The sequence below is a fragment of the Haliaeetus albicilla genome, chromosome 2 (genome assembly GCF_947461875.1).
Source record: "Haliaeetus albicilla chromosome 2, bHalAlb1.1, whole genome shotgun sequence".
Taxonomy (NCBI): domain Eukaryota; kingdom Metazoa; phylum Chordata; class Aves; order Accipitriformes; family Accipitridae; genus Haliaeetus; species Haliaeetus albicilla.
The window spans coordinates 11,512,976-11,528,914 of NC_091484.1; the positions used below are offsets into that span (position 1 = coordinate 11,512,976).

The following is a 15,939-nucleotide window of genomic DNA, read 5'->3' on the forward strand; positions in this document are numbered from 1 at the left end:
CTTTTTAATTCCTTGACAGCTGCCTTTTTGCTTGGGTTTGATCTCTGAGGGCATTAACCCATAAAGCCCCAAAGCAATTTGCTTCTAGACTGTGATTCTGGAACAGGTGAAGGCAGCTTTGACAGAACTTGTCCCTCCTTTGTCTTTCTGAGTGAGCAATAATACTGCTTTTAACAGACTGACTCATACCCCATCTCTAACAGCCCTTGTCAGCCCTCAGGCTGCTGTGCCGAGCGGCTGAGCACCTTCCTGCCCACTCCATCCCGAGCTGCAGGGATGCAGAGGTGGGAAGCACTTCCCCACCATCACTCACAATTCAAAAGCTGGCAGTTTCCCAGGGCCCAAAATCCTGTAACCCAGCCCCCCCCAAAACCACTTGTGGCCTCTTCGTAATTCAGCTTCTCTATGTTCACAGGCACCATGTGGATGCAGCCTCTGTGCCCCAGCTCTAACAGCAGAAGTTTTATGGGTTTAATATTTGCAGGTTATGAAGCACCAGAGAATTGAGAAGTGTTTATCACAGATTTGGATAAGATGATCACTTTCTTCCACCTTTATTTATTAAATATGCGAAGCCTCAAAGGCCTTTTCTGTCCACGGGACTAAATGAGCTGCTCAGCAAGGCTGAGTGAGATGGAAGAGCTGCATGAGGAGTGCGGGGGGATACTGAAGCTGGTGCTGAACTTCCCGAGTACCCAGCCTGGGTGAAGTGCTGCAAACCCAGCCATGGGCCTGCACAGCCACCCCTTCCCAGAAGCAGCCCCACCACAGCCAGTGCCCAGGGACAAGGCCATTCCCGTTTGGGAACCCCCAGGAAAATTAAGACCTCTCCTTCCTGACATTTCAGGCACTGGGTGATGGCAAGTAGTCACAGAGGACAGCAGCTCAAGGCAATGCCAGCAGAGAAGGAAATACAGAAGTATGTTAAAAGAACCTAACATGCAATGTTAGTTAAAAGAATCAATGTCTTTGATTATCAAAATATTTGGATTTAAGTCAAACTGGAAGAAAATATTTTATATAAGGTTCAAGCTGGTTGGCCTCATCTTAAATACATTCCTCAGTCACATCCTGAACATTACAGCTACTGAAGAAGTCTATAATGGGAAATGTTAATCAGCCTTCACAGCAAACCTAACCATTCTGACGTGTAGGAGATCTCACCCAGGTGTGTGCGTTGGGCATAGACAGCCCCCCTCAGCCCCAGCCATGTGGGGGATGCACAAATTAGCTCAGGGACTCAGGCAGGAGGAGCTTCAGCTGGGTGATTTAATGCTGCTGTTATCGCTGTGCTAATAACTACTGAATTATCAGCACCACAAAGCAAAGTGTCAAGCAAAATAATTATCTGCAACGATCCTACACAATGTTCCAGGTTTGAAACAAACCAAAAACTTTCTCCAGTCTCTGCAGCAGTTTATTTTTGTTTCCTGATGCCACAAAGCCAGTTTCTGGAATGGGTTTGAGGAAGCAGATGAACCCCAAGTTCCCCTTCAGGATGTTTACACAGGGTTTGTGCCTTCTCCCCTCCCATGTGCAGTGCCACCACACTGGCAGCTCGCCCACCCGTGTTTTGCAGTCAGGGATGTGCCAGGAATAAGATCTTTGCCTGTCTGGAACGCTTGCTCCACTGCTGGGCACAACTTTGGGCTTGCAAGATTGTTAACAGATGGGCATCAGACTCGGGGCTGCGTGGCTGCGTGATGCTGCTGAATGTCACATCTAGTGCCTCAACACATCAAATAAAGGTGAGGGGAGGGGAAACATCATCTCATGGGTTAAGCAGAGGACTAAGTTGGAAGCTGGATCTCATTTTCAGCTCTGCTCCTGCTCAGCTGAGAGATCTCAAGGGATTGAAAGGTCTCAAATCCCAATAAAAAACAGAGTGCGCCAAGGATGTGGCTGTCCCACAAGTGCCTGTCCCCTCTGAGATGAATTTCTTAGATGCAAGGACTCATCTTTTGGTGCTTGGGAGGTATTTCTCTGTACCTTTTTGGTGTCTTTCTAAAAACCTGTGGGAACTTCTATCGCGGTGAAATTGTGCTTGGAAGTGGAGTGCCCTATTGGGCACAAACCTAAGCAGGAGTGTCACACTGTGCTCCTGCAGAGCAGGGCGACTTTGACCAAGGCATGGCTGTATCTCGGTGACAGGGGGATGATGCTGTGAACATCTCCAGCTCCCAGCCAGTCCATCTGCTTGTGGGAGGACAGGATTTACAGAACAGAGAAGCCCAAATCATCTCTAAAGAGGAAGAAGGGGAAAAGGAGAGGAAGGGTAGATATTTAGGGAAAGATACGCCCCTTTCCCCTGTTTGAAATAAATATTGTTTTCCATAAACTCAGGAAAAGCAGGCACTAATGATTGTAATTTTGAGGCCTCGGCTGTCTCTGCCACAGTCTGCATCCGGAGGACCCCCAGCATCGCTACGGTGCAGCAGCAGCCTGATGAACCGCTGGAAGCCTGTTTGTGTTAGTCACTCCAGAGCAGCGGAGTATGCAAACCCTTGAATTATGTGGGCAAATACACACGCCCACATTCCCCGTCCTTCCCACAAACATGTGCAATAAGATTAAATCTTGTCATTACTCATTTATCTCCTGTTATGTGCTGCTTCACAACTAACTCCAAGTGCCATGCAGTAGTGGAGGCTGGTTTCTGACCACCACGATCCTCAGACCTGGGTGTTTCCTGGTGGTATCCATCACGGCCAGCGCAGCACAGGGAGCTGCCGGCACTGACAGCTCACCATCTGTTGAAATAACTGTGTGCCGACCACAGTGAGCAATATGCAGGCGTAGCGTGTTTTTTCAGCTTGGAGAAGGGCCAAGGCAGATGGGAGTGACAGTGGGACTGAGGAGCAACTTCAGAGAGGGATAATGTATTGCAGCTCTGCTAATGACACAGGGTAAAGCAACCGGGATGCTGCACCCGTAATAACCAGGCTGTGTTCCTACAACACGCAATGGTGGTTATTACAGATAATTGTAGTAGTGCCTTTTGCCTGACAGCTCCCCGAGCCTCACAAAAAAGAGTGTGACGGATTCCATCAGACTGACGCTTACGTGGAGGCAGGTGATGGGTATTTCTGTAACATGTGCTGGAATGGCAGTGAGTGCAAGAGCTCAGGTGGCAGGCTCCTGGTGAGAGGCTGCAGGATGATGCAGAGAGAGAAGCAGGGAAATTCGGGCTGTCGGGATGACTGAAGGGGGCATTGCCTGGCTTCTGAAGAGGTGACTGCCAACTCAAGTAGGTGAATGCAGCCTAAATAGTATCATTAAACAGCTGTGATTCCTAGGGGGATTTTAAAGTGCACCTATTTTAAAAAAGGGGGAAAGTTAGAGCGAAGTGCAGCCTGGGCAGGTCTCCAGGGGCAGGGACGGGACCTGATGTGCCTCTCCAGCCCCAGGCCATAGGGCAGAGGTGTGACGTTGGCCAGGGCATAGGCAGGCCCTGGTGCAGGCTGCCAGCGGAGTCCTAAGGAAAGCAAATGGAAAGAGAAGAAGAGAATATTTTTCCTTTATAACTGATCCAAAGGTGAATGAAATGTCACGGGAGGGAATGAAAACCTGCAAGGATTGTCCTCTGTGGAGCCGAATGAAGGCATAAGGTTTCCCAGAGAAAAGGGGGAAATATTATTTGCCACAGCAAGCCAGAGTTTGGGGCAGCCTGCTGCTCCCTGGGAGAGGAGCATGGAGCTGAGGCAAAAGGCATTTTATCCACCCAGATGGGCCAGGTTTAGAAAGTTGCCTGTGAAACCCTGGTCTTGACTCACCCAGCATCAGGACGATCCTTCACATTTTGGATATGCGCCTCAGTGTCTGGAATTCATGGAGCAGCTCTGCCTCTAATTGCAATCTAATCTAATAAAAAAGCAAGCTTTCCCTTTGTCCTTTCCTCCACTCCTCTGGTTAGGGGACCCTTAGCACTTTATCTCTGCAAACACAATTGCTCTTTCAATTTGAAAATGCATTTTCTGACAGACTGCAGAGATGTCAGGAGCAAGCACGGAGCTGGCAGCAAATTCTGGCTACTGCTGACCATCAGGGAGATACTGGATCTCCCAGTCTGACCATCCGATAGATACTGGATCTCCCAGTCTGACCATCTGATAGATACTGGATCTCCCAGCCTGTCCATCAGGGAGATACCAGATATTCCAGCCTCATTGTTGGGGATGTCCCAGCTGGGCGATATGGGATCTCCCAGCCCAGGACTGGGTAAGCTTTTCCCCCAAAGAGTGACACTGATGTGCTTGTTTGGGACAGGAGTGGCTGTAGGAAAGACGACACGAGGAGGCCACTACCTCGTGTTTAATGACCCCCAGGGAAGGAGCTCCTCTGCCCCAGCCCAAGGGAAACGGGAAAGCTCATGGGTCTCCGTGGCATCACCCTGGTCTCGTCCTCCTGAGGATGAGGAAGGAAGGACTCCTCATCCTCAGGTCTCCTTGCCCGGGAGGGACAGTGCAGCCTGTGGTTTGGCTGGGGACACAAGTCACTCACAGTCCCGGGTCCCCGAGCGGACCCACTCCTCAGCCCCTATGCCTCTCCTCCCCTCGGGGTCTCCAACCTACCACCCCCATCCCCTGCTCGGGCTCCTTCCCCTTCGTCCTCCTCCTCTTCGGCTCAGCGGTGCGCTAGGACCCGGCGGGCGCAGGCGGGGGATGCGGCGGGAGGCGGATGGGGGGTCCCGGGGGCTGGGGTAGCCCTGGGGGGTCGCGGGCGGTCCTGGGGAGGTCCTGGTGGTTCCCGGGGGTCCCGGCGGCTGGGGGAGGTTCTGGAGGGTCCCGGCAGCTGGGGGTCCTAGGCGGTCCCGGGTGGTTCCCCGGGGCTGGGGGGGTCCCGGAGCATCCCGGGGGGGGGGTCCCAGGAGCTGGAGGGGTCCTTGGCCGCTCCCCGCCCCTGCCGGCGGAGGCTCGGCGGGAGAGTTTGCAGGGGAGGTGGGTGCAAGGAGCCGGGCGGCTGCAAGACTTGGGGAGAATCGTGGGAAAAAAGGGGAGGGAGGAGCCGGGGCGGGCGGGAGGGCGGGGAGGGGGCGCGGGGGGCAACGGGGCGCCGCGGCTCCCGGCTCCCCCTTCTCCCCGCTGCCCGCCGCAAGGTGCGCGGAGCTCTGCCGGGGACGGCTTTGGCGGCCGATGGAGAACGCCTCGACCAGCCCGGGAGCCGCGCTGGGCGGCAGCGGCAACCAGACCCTGGGCAGGATGCCCCGGCAGCCCCTGGAGCTGCAGGTGGTCACCATCCTGCTGGTGCTGCTCATCTGCGGGGTGGGCATCGCGGGCAACGTGATGGTGGTGCTGGTGGTGCTGCGCAGCAAGCACATGGTGACCCCCACCAACTGCTACCTGGTGAGCCTGGCGGTGGCCGACCTCATCGTGCTGCTGGCAGCTGGGCTGCCCAACATCTCAGAGGTGGTGGCTTCTTGGGTGTACGGCTACGCCGGCTGCCTTTGCATCACCTATTTGCAGTACTTGGGCATCAACATCTCTGCCTGGTCCATCACTGCCTTCACGGTGGAGCGTTACATCGCGATCTGCCACGCCATCAAAGCGCAGCTCCTGTGCACCGTGTCCCGCGCCAAGCGCATCATCTCCTCGCTGTGGCTCTTCACCTCCCTCTATTGCCTCATGTGGTTCTTCCTGGTGGACACGACCCAGGTCACCTTCTCGGATGGGGCACAGGTCAGCTGTGGCTACCGGGTCTCCAGAAGCCTTTACATGCCCATTTACTTCTTGGATTTTGCTGTCTTCTACGTCATCCCGTTGGGGCTGGCAACTGTCCTCTACGGCCTCATTGCCCGCATCCTCTTCATGAGCCCCCTGCCTGCCACCCCGCAGCACCCCTGCCTGGGCTCCATGCACCAGCGCAGCTCCCTCAAGCTCTCCTGCCGGGGCAACAAGGGGGTCCTGAGCTCCCGCAAGCAGGTAGGGGCTCCCGGCCGGGCTGGGGCATGCTGGGCTGCAGGCAGCACTGTCAGGGGCTCAGTGCTTTGAGGGGCATTCTGGCAGGGGTTGGGGTGCCCCAGTATTTTGCTTCCCTTTGTGGAGGGAATGGAGAGGGTTGGTTTGCTGCACAGAAGCCCCCCCAAAGCCCAGCTGGGGTCTGGCAGCACAGGTGGGGTCCCCCTGCTTTGGCTGGGCTTGGCGGAGCAGGACAGGGCTCCAGCATCACTTGGGAGAGGCAGGAGTGCAGGGGTGTTTGCTGGATAATTAGTTACTGATTGCCTCCCCAAGGAGGGGAGTGCTGGGCCACATTATGCCAGCGGGACTCGCCTCCCAGGCAGGGTCCTGGGCAGGTCACCTCAGATTTAGAGGAGCAAAGGGAAGGGAGAGCTGGCATGAACTCCTGCCCTCTGGGCCCAGTCCTGGCTGCAGCCCCCTGGTCCCTGCAGCTGAGGAAGGCACCTCAGTGTCACGGTGGTGTGTTTGCCTCTCAGTGACTCCTCTGTCATTCAGTTGCCTGCTTGCTCCTCATCTCCTTCTCCTCCCACCTCCTGCCCTCCTTCCTCCTCTTTCTCTGTCCACATGGACAATTACTATTGCCCCATCTCCTTGGACAGGTCAGCATCTGGACACGGGACACTCTTGCCTGCTTGCTGGCCGTTTGCAGCAGACTATTGCATTCTGGTTTCAAACTTCGCATAGGCAGAGACACAGGCAATTTTAAAGGAAAGGGCTGAATCTGGGAGTCTGGCAAAAGTCCCTGAAATCACCAGATCTGCTGTGATTTTGAGTGAGCAGGATCCAATTTCCAGACAGCCTGAAACTGGCTTCAGCCTGTCTTAAAGTCCTTGTTTTTCCAACTCAGTATCTCATTGCCCGATTTGCACAGGAACCTCCATTCCCCAGGAGACATGATTCAGTCGCAAAGGGGAAGCAAACAGCCCAGAGAACATGTATTTCTTCATGAACTTCTAAGTCTCTCCAGTTCAGCTTTTTCTCCCTTTTGCTCCAGCACAGAAAGGTTTAAAGCAGATCCTGACTTCTGCAGAAGTACTTGCCTGCTCTCCCAGGGTCGCCGGCTGCTGCGGGAGCCTTGGGCAGGGTGTTCAGCAGCAAGGTCTCTAGATAATACAAGGCAGTACCTAAAGGTGTGGGCCGACAGACCTCTCCTTCCAGAGCAGCTGCTGCAGGGGCTGTGCCGCTCCCCCCGCAGTGCTGTGCCATGGAGCGGCTGTGCCGCACACAGTGTACTCCAGCATCATTAGAATGAGTGGCTTATGGGGCTGGATGACAGGCACTCCAGCTCCTGGAAACATCTTGTGCTCTCTTTTCTGTTACACCAGGAGTTTTCTCAAGATTGTCATTACCTCCTGAAATATCTTAGCATGCAAAGACTTCCTCTTGCTGGCCTGACATTGCAGAGCTGGTGTCACTGAGTTTTTAAACTGCAAAGCAGTTTTCCAGGGCTTCCAGCTATGGTTTGTTGAATGCTTTCTTCTGATTTCACACCAGCAACTCTTCAAAGCAAGCTGTGTTGAGAGTGATGGAGGAAGAAACCCCAGCTGTGCCACCGGTGGCATGTGGGCTAGGTGCCTGACACACGGGTTGGTGCCAGTCAAATGGATGCAGTGCTGCACCCCAGAGGTGGCTGCAGTCCAGTTTTTTCCATAAACATCTTTCACAAGTTGGATATGACATGGGACGATTGCTTCATTTTATATATAATCATAGGGAAATGTATATGACTGTCCATAAAATCAGAGGGGGCAAAACCAGGGGTTCAACTTCAACCATTTGATTCATTGCTGAGGGGATCTGCTGGATGCTTGGTGCAGAAATAAGTTATCTGTGCACCAAAGCCAAGTAAAACCACACAGCTATTTTGATAAGAGTTTCGGGTAGTATGAACAGGAGTGCTTGGACCATAATGAATCCAGGTCCTGTCAGAGCATCCACCTGAGCACTGCCTGAAATCCAGCCAGAGATTTTTGCTGGTGGTGCAATGAATTGAGGAACAGAAGCTGCAGTGAGTCATGATTCTGCATCTAGTTACAAGGGAAAAACCAACAACCCAACCACCCAGGGAGGAAAGAGGCCTCCTGAGACCCCAAGAGGTCAGCACAGGTTTCTGCCTGGAATTTGCCTCCCTGAGCAAGGGCAGCCAGGGCCCAGGAATGATATTTTCAGGGAGATGCTGCAGCATGCAGGACCCCAGAGGGGCTGTGGGGGCAGAGCAGAGGGGAAGCACTGGCTGAGTGCTGGGGAATGGGCAGATCATTAAGAAAGGGATTTTAATGTGAGAAAGAAGGTAGCTGAATCCATTCATGCCAGCAGAGCTGGCAGATAGAGGTGCTAGATAGAAGGGGTTTAAAAGTGAGCACAGAGGAGAGCATTCCCATGACCAGTGGGGCCACACATTGGGACTTGTGGGTGAGCGAGATGGAGATGCATGTGCCCATGTGAAGGGTCAGGGCAAAGTCCAGGGGGGCTACAGCCCCCATATCACCCCCAGCACCTGGATCCATGGGACACCCCATCAACTTGGCTTTAGCAAAGGCAGGAGAGAGGCACAGAAGGGACCTGAGTGGTCTTCTCCAGGTGAGGTTCACCTCAACAGCAAAAAGCCCTCATGCAATGGGCAGGTATGAGCCCTAAAAGGGAGCAGCCTGGACACTAGTGTCCTGTGTCATCTTCACCAGAAGAAAGGTTTCCCCTCTGATTTTCTGATAGCTGTGGCATCACCGCCCTCAAAGCCAGAGGAAACTTGTGGAAAGAAGAAACACAGATGGATCTCAGCTCGGACTACCTGACGCTGCTTTACAACAGCTGATGCTGGCTGAGGAGCTCATAAGCAAGTTTCCTTGCTCATTAATCACCTGTGGCCAGGGTGGAAAGGAAAGGGCAGCTTGACAGGTAATGCCATCGACCTCTCACGCTCTCCTGAGGAGTGCTGACAGCCCTTGAAAATGTCACCAGGAATTTCCATGGGGGCCCTTGGTAAAGGGTCCTATTCTGAGCACCAGAAGTGAGGACACAGCATTGGAAACTGCTCTAATAACAAATGCTGGTGGTCTTCAATCTGACAGGGTGATGAGGAGGCTGTGAAAGTGGTGCATGTGCTACTGGTGGGGAAGATTGAAGTGAGGGTGCAGCTTCTTTAAAATGCAATTGCCATATAGACTAAACCACTAAAGACACCATTAGAAATCATGGTTGCAATAGTAGTGTTGCTGTCTCACAGGCTTCACACATGCAACAAGAGCTTCACAGGACCTTGCAGGAAGCAGGTTGCATCCCAGTGATGTGGTGAAGTGGGACTCCAACCCCGCAAACACCTTTGAGTTTGTTGTGATAGTGCACAAGCATCTGCCAGATTCCCAACACAGACCAGTGGTATGAGAGGGTAGTTTGGCTCCTGGAGGATCTGTCGACCAGAAGAGCAGAACAGGGTGGGAGGACGGGTGCTGGGGCAGGTGTGTAGCTCAGGAGGTCCCTCTGACCAGGGTACAGGCACCTATGTCAGCGGTTCTCCTCTGGCCTCTGTAGAAGAACTGGCTCTTCCAGGCCCCATGCCCAGAGTCCCCTGGGAGATGTCCAAAAGGGGCTACCACAGAGGTGCCCATTTTTCTCCCTTGACTCTAAAGAGCCTAGATGGCTGGGGCTGTTTTGCTGTGGAGATGCAGAGTTTGGAAATAAAATTCTCACTGTGTGCTCCTATGCAGCCCCAGCGCTGCCCTGCTTGCTTTTCAGAGCATGAAGATGCTGCTGTTCCCTCACTGCTGCCTCTAAAGCACATAAGTCCAGAGCAGGACAATGCAAGGCATGAGTTTTGCTGTATTTATCACCTACAGAAGAAAGGGCCACAGATAAAAAACACCAGCCACCTCCAAGCCCATATTTCACCTGCCGGAGAGGGACCACTAGAGGGAGTGGGATTCCTAAAAAAGGATCCTGCAGCTCAGGATGACGGTGCCTGGACAAGGAGGGGTGACACTGGCTGGGGAGAAGCATCTGTGACCTCCAGGCCAGGGGCAGAGGCTGGACACAGCACTGAGAGAGGGGATGGGTTGGAAGGGCTGTGGGGGATGCAAGATGCCCATCATCTTTTCTGGAGTGAGAAGGAGGCTCACAGTGGGTTTGGTTTAGGAGTTACACCAGGCTTGGCCTGTGGTGGTGGAAGATGAGCTGCCCCTTAGCTTTGACATGGCCACCCAGGATGTAGTCAGGGGTCTGTACAGCAGATATCCTTGGCCATCCAGCAACAACACTGGCTTATGTGCTCAAAAGTGTTTTTTCAGCTAAATATCAACTGTTCTAGTAAAACATCCAGTTCTGTCTACAAACCCTTGTCTTGCTTCTGTCCATAGCTCCTTTACAGCTGTTGTGTGCACACACTGTGTACAACAGAGTTGTTGCAAAACACTTGGCGGAAAAACTGTTGTCCCTGAGCTGGTGCTTCCCTGATGGATGCTATGAGGCTACAGCAAAGCTCTGGCTTTTTTGGGTGCAGCTGGTTTTTTGTGGCCATAATTCAAGACTACTCCAGCTAGGGATAAATGTCCCAAGCTCTCCTCAGTGATGATTAGGTTCATTTGTCACATGAGGACCAGAAATAAGTTCAGAGCACCTCAAGTATGCTATAGGCACTTGCTTCAGCAAGGTAGAGTGAGAAAAGGCATGGAGACAGATTTCAGCCTTGTACGTAGACACTACTGGAGATTTCTTTCCCCACAGTGAAGATATGAGAACAAGTTTGGGATAGACAGTTAGGTTTTATCCAGGAGAGACATCTTGTGCTCACACAGCTTTGCTAAAGTTGGAGCCAGGAGAACATGGTCTGTACGGACAGTTGGCTTTAAAAGGTAAATTTCAATCTTACAGCAAGCTCAGGGCAGGGCTGCCCATCCTGGCTTGTGGTCTGGATGCAGCGTCCTCAGGAAGCACTGAGGGCATTTAGTGAGACAAAGGTAATAAATCCTCACAGTGCTGTTTCCAGCCGGTTTCCCTTCCCAGGACAAAGACAGCTTTTTCGCAGGGCTGTAGGACGCATAGCAGGAAGCACTCTTTGGATGACAGCACTTTGTGGTTTTCTGTGGTCTGGGGGGAAGTGTTGGGAACTTGCTCAGGCAAGAGCTGGGCAAGCGCTTGCTGGCACCACCGGCATTTCCATAACAACCGGCTGAAAAGCAGGGACAGTTATGGCTAAAAAGCAGATGAATCACTGGTTCTTTTCCAGACTACATTTCTTTTGGTCTCAGAAAGGACCAGAATGAACTTACTTTTCAGCCTTATTAGGATACGCTCTCCTTGGTGTTGTCACTTCGATGCAGGGTTCAGATCACTGTTCACAACCATTGTGGGCTCCTGAACAGTAAAAAGAGGCAGAGAGTTACAACAGTCGAAAAGCCAAAGATGTTTCACTCTCAGGAGACAGCACATGAGCAGCATTGATGCATTAGCTTTATAGGAGACATTTGTCATACAGAAACCTCCCAGCTGGAAGGGACACCAGAGAGCAGAGCTAAGTGTGTAACAGTTCAGGGATTTATTCTCCCCAGCCCTGTGTGGAGTAACTTTGCATCTCAGGAACTGAGACAACTGCTGAGTGAGGAGTGCCTGTGTCTCAGTGAGGACCTGCAGAGCTGTGGTATTTCTCTTTCCCAGGGCATATTTTGCAGCAGTCCTGCTGCCTAGGGATTGCTGAAGTTGATGGAAGGACTCCCACCAACTTTACCCACAAGACAGTCCTTTAACATGGACCCTTCCAGGTAGGATGGGGACATGTTCAGTTTCTGCATGGGATGGAAAAGCACAGAGCCTGCCTTCATCTCCCAGGATGATTAAACTGCTTAGCAGAGGGGAATTAAATTCTGGCTGAAAAGGTGCTTAGGATCACTTAAGCTGAGGAGTTGGTTGCATTTTGCTGTAGGGTTCAGCTGTCAGCACAGCTTTGTTCAGATCAACTTCATTCAAGTTCTTGGGAGATGAACCTCAGATGCATCAAAAATATGGCAAAAGCAATTCTCTCCACAGACCTGTGAAGCAGGTCTGTGGAAGGCAGCAGGCTGGCTGAATGCTCCATTGCTGTCATGTCTATTTGCTATAAAGGTGCTTAGAACAGTAGAGAACATGGGCCCCATCCATATGCACTGCTCATGCGGCACATGGTGTTGACACAAAATCTGCTTCTTCCCGGGCTGATCCGGTATCTGGGAGCTCTCGGTTCCCAGGTCTTGCAGTACAGACCACAGTAATACAGTCTCACCACTGCTGTCAGGACGCTCCTTCCCTTGGCAAGGGGTGGCCGAGCCTGGATTGCCTTGCCAGCCTCGGCAGAGGCAGCGGCTATAACCATGCTGGTACGTAAAGATTTTGATCATGGTCAGCTGTGTGCCAAGCAGCTGCTGTCCACTCCCAGCCTATCTGTTCAGGAGTATTTCTATAAAGCAGATTATCACCCTAGCAGTTGCACACTAGCTAGGGTGGCTTGAAACTAAAAGCTTATGGGATGGCTCTTACTCTTCTGGATCCAGCCAGCCCTTGTAAAAGGCATTGAAAAGCTCTGAAGCAAACCTTTTACTGACACGACTTGTACAATCTCTTATATCTTTCCCAAAAGGCAACACACTGTGGCAGCAAACAGGCTGCAGTCTTAGCAACAGCCTCAGCACTCACTGTATCAAGAGCTTACTCTGGGAAGTGTCCTCAACATTCCCATTAAACCACACACAGCAAAACACTTCTATTTTGGCCTCAGCTTGGTAATAGTCCCTTTCTTGTAGGGAAGGTTTTGTTGCCACTACCAACCACCCCCGATTTCTACTCACAGCATTACAGGAAGGCACAGTTGCTCATGACCAAGTAAAAAAAGCACTCCAAGAAAAGCTGAGAGACTGTGAATGTGATCTAAGTGATTCCATATCGAGAACTGGAGACATTGCACAACTCCCTTTCTGACGTTTGAAATGCCACTGCCTTAATATGCATGCGGCATCAGTGTTTACTCATACTTTCCTCCTTGGGGACATGTGTATTCTGTAAGTATTTGTTGGAGGATGATTGTCACCTACCAGAAACAGATGTTGAAATTATTAGGATCACTGGAGTTTCAGTACAAAACACCCATTTTCTTAAACAAGCTTGAGCCAAGCTGAGGGCAATTACTGCTCACTTCTGAATTCTCAATATCTTCTTGTTCCTAGTATGTTACTGTAGTACTTCCCCCTAGTGTGCTGCAAATTAAAATAGCCCATAACAATTAGCTAAGTAACTCCCATATCAGCACAAGTAGGAATTTACATAAGACTCCAGACAGTCTCCTCTGCTCCCGGTGCTGCTCTCTACCATGACCCTATTCTCTGGAACAACATAGCTGGTGTAGAAAAGCAGGAGATCCTAGGCAGGGAGTTGACATACACCCCATGGCACCCCCAAAACTTAGGTCCCCACTTTTGCACAAGTTATTTTCCCCATTGATTTAATGTTATGTACAATTCTCAAATTTGCTTTCTGGTACAGAAATTCCCATGATTATCCCAGCCCATTTCCAGGCTGGTGGATGCTTCTCCTAAAGAGTTTTAAAGGTTCTTCAGCGGTAGGTGAAAACCTATCATTGAAGGGGTTTCTTTATGCAAGATTGTTTCATGAACAAAATGGATTCAGAGAAGAATAGCCCCATGGTTTGGGTGCCTATTTTAAATGCTTAAAGAAAGATATAAGCAATATGTAGACTGAATTAGCTGTCTGCACCATTTCTCCAGGTAGGAAAGCTCTGCTGGAGGTTTAGCATCATCTGACTATTGTTTCTCTTTTTGCATATCTCCACTGGCAAGGTGACCAAAATGCTGGCTGTTGTGGTAGTCCTCTTCGCCCTTCTGTGGATGCCTTATCGCACACTGGTGGTGGTGAACTCCTTCATGGACCCTCCATACCTGAACATCTGGTTCCTTCTCTTCTGCCGCATGTGCATCTACTTGAACAGTGCCATCAACCCCATCATCTACAACCTCATGTCACAGAAGTTCAGGGCTGCCTTTAGGAAGTTATGGAATTGCGAAGAGAAGAGTGCTGAGAACCCTGCACCGTACACCACCCCGGTGTACTACAGCGTTACAAAGGACCATCCTCATGACAGCTCTGATCACAATGTCACCGAACAAGAAGATCTGAACAGTCTCCCTGCACCTGCAAAGAACAAGCCTGCCAAATAAATCCTGGGACCCTGAAACAACGCAGGCAGTGGGAGCTATGCAGCTGTATGCACTGTGTTGGGAAAGTGCCAACAGAAATTGCTTTAGCATTGCAGCAAGCTTAATTTAATACCTCTCCAGGGCATTTAACAAAACAGATTCTTAGAGGCAAATTAATTTGCTTTTCCTTAACGCTAATTTATTCTTGTTCAGTGAAGCGTTAGGCACAGGTCAATGTTTAGCATCTTTAAAGAATCTGTAGTTAAATATAGCAGTGCAACGCCATTCTGTGTTACATGCAAGTGCAATTGCTTGTTGAGTTGGGTCAGAGCATTGAAAGGAAATCCAGGAAGAGAAGAGCATTCAAAGAAAAAAACAACCAAAACAATCTCTTTCTGCTGGACCAGTTCTTATATAGAATGAGATTCACCTACCCAAATTTACATGCCTATAACACAGACACCCCATGTGAGCTGCTTCTCTAGAGTCCTTCTAGAGCTAATGTGGACAATTAGGCACTTCCAGGAAGCGGCTCTTCTCATCTCAGCATAGTCCTCTGAGGAACACGCATACTTACCAAGGAGATGAGTGCCTCCCCAGATGTGACTATTTCTGCCCATTGACTGTAAAGGGAGTCTCTCAGGTGGAGACTCCTACATTAGGAATAACCAAAGTTGGGTGTCATGAACCTCACCTCATGCTTCTGGAAATATTGCTGTGCTGGTAGCACATAGACCCAGGTCCAGACCAGTTGGATTTGTTACAGAAAAATGAACCAACTAATAATGAGTGTTCCATAAGGTAACAGTAATGCTTCCATCATTGTGGTCTAAGCTTCTTTTGGATAATTTTACGTTTTCTGTCCAAATTCCTCTAGTTGCTTCAGCTGGATACCATAGCCTTGTCCTGTAAGCCCTGGTGTGGTGCAGCTGCGTAGCCTCGAGCAGTGTTGCTCTCCGTCCCAGCTACAGTTGCATTTCAATGGCAGGTGAAGAATTTCTCTTACTTCCTGAGAATAATTTGTGAAAGTCCATCAAGTGTTTTGTGATAAGTGACACACTGACTGTAAGACATTAACAATACTCATTGCTGCTATCATGTTGTGAGCAAAGTAGATATTCATAACCTGTGGCATCCAAGAAACCAGCCCAAGGACACTTGCCCCAGACTTCCAAGAGACTATCTGGACTAGGCATAAAATGAATAAGATTACACACGAGCCAAACGCTTATTTGGCAAGAGCCTTAAACAAGTGTCAGCCACTAGTAACCCTCAAGCAACTGTGAAAAATTCTTTGAACAGCCAATTCGGCCTCACTAGTCAACATTGTTTTTCACCACACTATAGTGTTAAAAGATCTTAGAATTTTGCATCCACTTTGGAAAATATCTGTGTGATATTTTTAAGAGCACAAGACATTAAGTAAACATTCTGCATCTATGGGAAATCACTTCCCTGGGTGAGTCAAAACAAGACCTCACCTCCCACCGATGTGTCAGGAACTATTTCATTTCAGTGTAGGGTGGCGTTGCATGTATGATTATTATTGTGAGTTATTAACCTATCATCTACTTCGTCCCCAAAATAACTGTAGCACGAGGGAAGAGAACATTGGTTTTCTGCAATTATTTGGAACGGTGTATGTTTGGAATTTAAGAATTCATGCCATTTTTGCACTCTTTTGTGTATATCGGGAATTCAGGAACAAAGTTCCTCTTTATTGTTGTTAAGGAAGTTCTGCACAGAGATTTGGGATTTGCATCTTGAAGAAAATGGAAGCGGTTTTGCTACGATGCGAGAAAATTGTTCCACTT

General features: G+C 50.4%; 1 protein-coding gene across 1 annotated transcript; it reads left to right on the top strand.

Moving 5' to 3' along the window:
* Positions 1-5,132: 5,132 nt before the first annotated feature.
* Positions 5,133-15,939, top strand: LOC104316147 (thyrotropin-releasing hormone receptor). The gene is made up of 2 exons (XM_069806240.1): positions 5,133-5,918; positions 13,769-15,939. The coding sequence occupies exons 1-2, from the start codon at positions 5,133-5,135 to the stop codon at positions 14,144-14,146; spliced, it is 1,164 nt and encodes a 387-aa protein (XP_069662341.1). The 3' UTR covers positions 14,147-15,939.

Bases quoted from the DNA above. Each gene is read 5' to 3' on its own strand.
- LOC104316147 (XM_069806240.1), top strand. From the start codon at position 5,133: ATGGAGAACGCCTCGACCAGCCCGGGAGCCGCGCTGGGCGGCAGCGGC. The intron at 5,919-13,768 runs GTAGGGGCTCCC...TCCACTGGCAAG, and splicing joins TCCTGAGCTCCCGCAAGCAG to GTGACCAAAATGCTGGCTGT.